This window comes from Coccinella septempunctata, chromosome 8 (genome assembly GCF_907165205.1).
Source record: "Coccinella septempunctata chromosome 8, icCocSept1.1, whole genome shotgun sequence".
In the NCBI taxonomy this organism is placed as follows: Eukaryota; Metazoa; Arthropoda; class Insecta; order Coleoptera; family Coccinellidae; genus Coccinella; species Coccinella septempunctata.
Window position 1 is genome coordinate 6,753,521 of NC_058196.1, and position 2,785 is coordinate 6,756,305.

Here is a 2,785-nt window from a genome sequence, read left to right on the forward strand (position 1 = left end):
TACATGAAGCGAAGAATTTACGCGACGAACTCATCACATTGCTGGCAAAAGGGGGTTTTGAATTACGCAAATGGGCGAGTAATGAGCCAAGATTATTGGAAGATTTAACAGAAGATTCGATCTCATTTAATCCTATGCCTTTTGAGTTACAACAAAATGCTTCCATCAAAATTTTGGGTCTCTACTGGGATTCAACTAGTGATTGTTTCTTCTATAGTGTCAATCCAATTGACCGCCCTATTACTAAGCGGAATCTTCTCTCCGAGTTAGCGAGAATTTTCGATCCTTCGGGATTTCTTGCACCTGTTACATTTTTGTGTAATACCTAATACAAAAGTTACGGCTTTTAGGCCTCGACTGGGACGAGACCCCAGATCCGGAAATTTCCAGAATTTGGCTGAAATTCAAAGAGAAATTACGTTTGTTATCCTCGCTCGTTAAAATTCCTCGCTATTTTGATTTTGACGCCGATAATGTGATTGAATTGCACGCCTTCACTGACGCCTCTGAACGCGGCTATGGTACTGCGGTTTATCTTAGAGTCATAAAAGCTGATAAAATCAACACTTTTCTTTTGTGCGCAAAATCAAAGGTAGCTTCTTGTTCAAAAAAGATTTCTATAGCTCGGATGGAACTTTGCGGAGCCGTTTTACTTACAAAAGTGGTTCGTTGGGTTCAGTCTGTTTTAGAAAATAAAGTAAAGATTCGTAGCCTTCACGCATATACTGATTCACAGATAGTTCTTGCTTGGTTAAACGCAAATCCGAATCGGTGGCAAACTTTTGTGGCCAATCGTGTTGCATACATTCAGGAAAATGTAGATTGTTCCTGTTGGAGTTACGTGAAATCTCAACATAATCCCGCAGACGCGGCATCTCGTGGACTCTATCCGTCGGAACTCTTAAATTGTGAAATTTGGTTTCGCGGCCCTGCATTTTTACAAGAATCTAGTTGGGAGTCAGTTGGGATTGATTTACAAACTAATGAGGAAGAACGGAAAAATGTTCTTTTTGCGATCCAGGAATTAAATATCTTGGATAATTTGATGAATAATATATCATCTTTTTCTCGCCTTCAGCATATTATTCTGATAATATTACGCTTCATTTTCAACTGTAGGAATCCCCTTCAAAAAAGTGTTGGGTTTTTTACCTCAATCGAATTAAGCAACGCTTTAAAAATTTTGATTAAGCGCACTCAGTCGGTTGCCTTTGCCTCGGAAATTTCTGATAATAAGTTTTCAAAACCTCTTCGAAAATTAAATGCTTTTTTTGACGAAGACAACATAATACGGGTAGGAGGAAGATTGACATACTCTGATCTTTCTTACGATAGGAAGCACCCTATTTTGCTTCCTAGAAAAGGACGTTTCGTCCAGTTATTAATAGAGTTTTACCATATCAAGAATATGCACGCCGGTAGACAAACAACGCAATTCTTGATATCTCAAAAGTTTCGGATTTTGGCCGCTCGTCGAGCAATAAGATCGGTGTTGTCGAGTTGTATGAAATGCTGGAAAACCAATCCTACTCCTTGGCAACCAAAAATGGGTAATCTACCATTGCCTCGTATATCGCAAGTTAAGCCGTTTTTACATTCAGGCGTTGATTATGGAGGCCCCTTTTCAATTTATATGAATAGATACAGAGGTGCCAAAACATGCAAAGCATATATCTGCCTATTTGTATGCATGGCAACTAAAGCCTTGCATTTGGAATTGGCATCTGACCTGAGCACTGACGCATTTATGGCTTGTTTGAGACGGTTTGTTTCGCGACGGGGAAGGTGCGCTCACCTTTACTAGGATCAGGGTACCAACTTCGTAGGATCTCGCAAAGAAATTCGTAACATGTTAGAAAATGTTGCGGGCGCTGACAATATCGAACATCATTTCCTACCAGGAAATGCCCCTCACCTTGGGGGGTTGTGGGAAGCGGGTATAAAATCCGTGAAAACTCATCTGAAACGGGTTATAGGCGAACAAATCCTTACATATGAGGAATTTTATACCGTCTTAGTTCAGATCGAAGCGGTTTTGAACTCGCGGCCTTTGACTCCAATGAGTTCTGACGTTAATGATCTGTCAGTTTTGACAGCAGGCCATTTTTTAACACTCGAGCCATTGCACGCTTTACCGGATCAGGATGTTACTGATGTCCCTATGTCTCGTCTCAAAAGATGGCAATTAATCCAGCGATTGCAACAAGATTTCTGGCAAAGATGGAAACGCGAATATCTACATACGCTCCAACAAAGGAGTAAATGGTTAAGTGATACTGACGCACCGACTATAGGGACTTTAGTACTTATTAAAAACGATAATGCACCCCCTTTGAAGTGGGAGATGGGACGAATCTTGCAAGTCCATCCCGGTTTGGATAAAGTGGTAAGAGTGGCCACCTTCAAGGTGCAGCGAGGCACCATAACCAGACCTTTAGTCTTTAGTCATGTTATGTCCCTTACCGGTTGAAGCTTGAAAGCGTTAGTTTCAATTAATTTTCCTTCCATTTCTTATATTTTTTTTACGCAAAGTTTCTGGTTGATTAACTTCACACTTTTGAGCGCTCGTTTTTTTTTTCTTTTGATTCACCATATCTGTTAAGGGATATGGGGTAGCATCGGTTTTTTTCTTTTTTTTAAGGCCACGTTTCTTGGTGTGTCTTTGTGTGGGGGGGAGTATGTTTTGAATTCATAAAATTGGAATTTTATTTGTCTTTTTTTCGTCATTTTTTCATTGCGTGATCTATGGTTTTGCATTTTTCACTTTGTTGGCAGTGAGGGCGAT

General features: G+C 40.1%; 1 protein-coding gene across 1 annotated transcript; it reads left to right on the forward strand.

The window, feature by feature from the left end:
• Positions 1-1,849: 1,849 nt before the first annotated feature.
• On the forward strand, positions 1,850-2,470 carry LOC123318243. The gene has a single exon (XM_044904859.1). It carries the CDS (start codon positions 1,850-1,852, stop codon positions 2,468-2,470), a length of 621 nt encoding a protein of 206 aa, XP_044760794.1.
• The last annotated feature ends 315 nt before the right edge of the window (positions 2,471-2,785 follow it).

What these genes read in the sequence shown, in the direction of transcription:
- LOC123318243 (XM_044904859.1), top strand. Translation starts at nt 1,850, where the DNA reads ATGTTAGAAAATGTTGCGGGCGCTGACAATATCGAACATCATTTCCTA.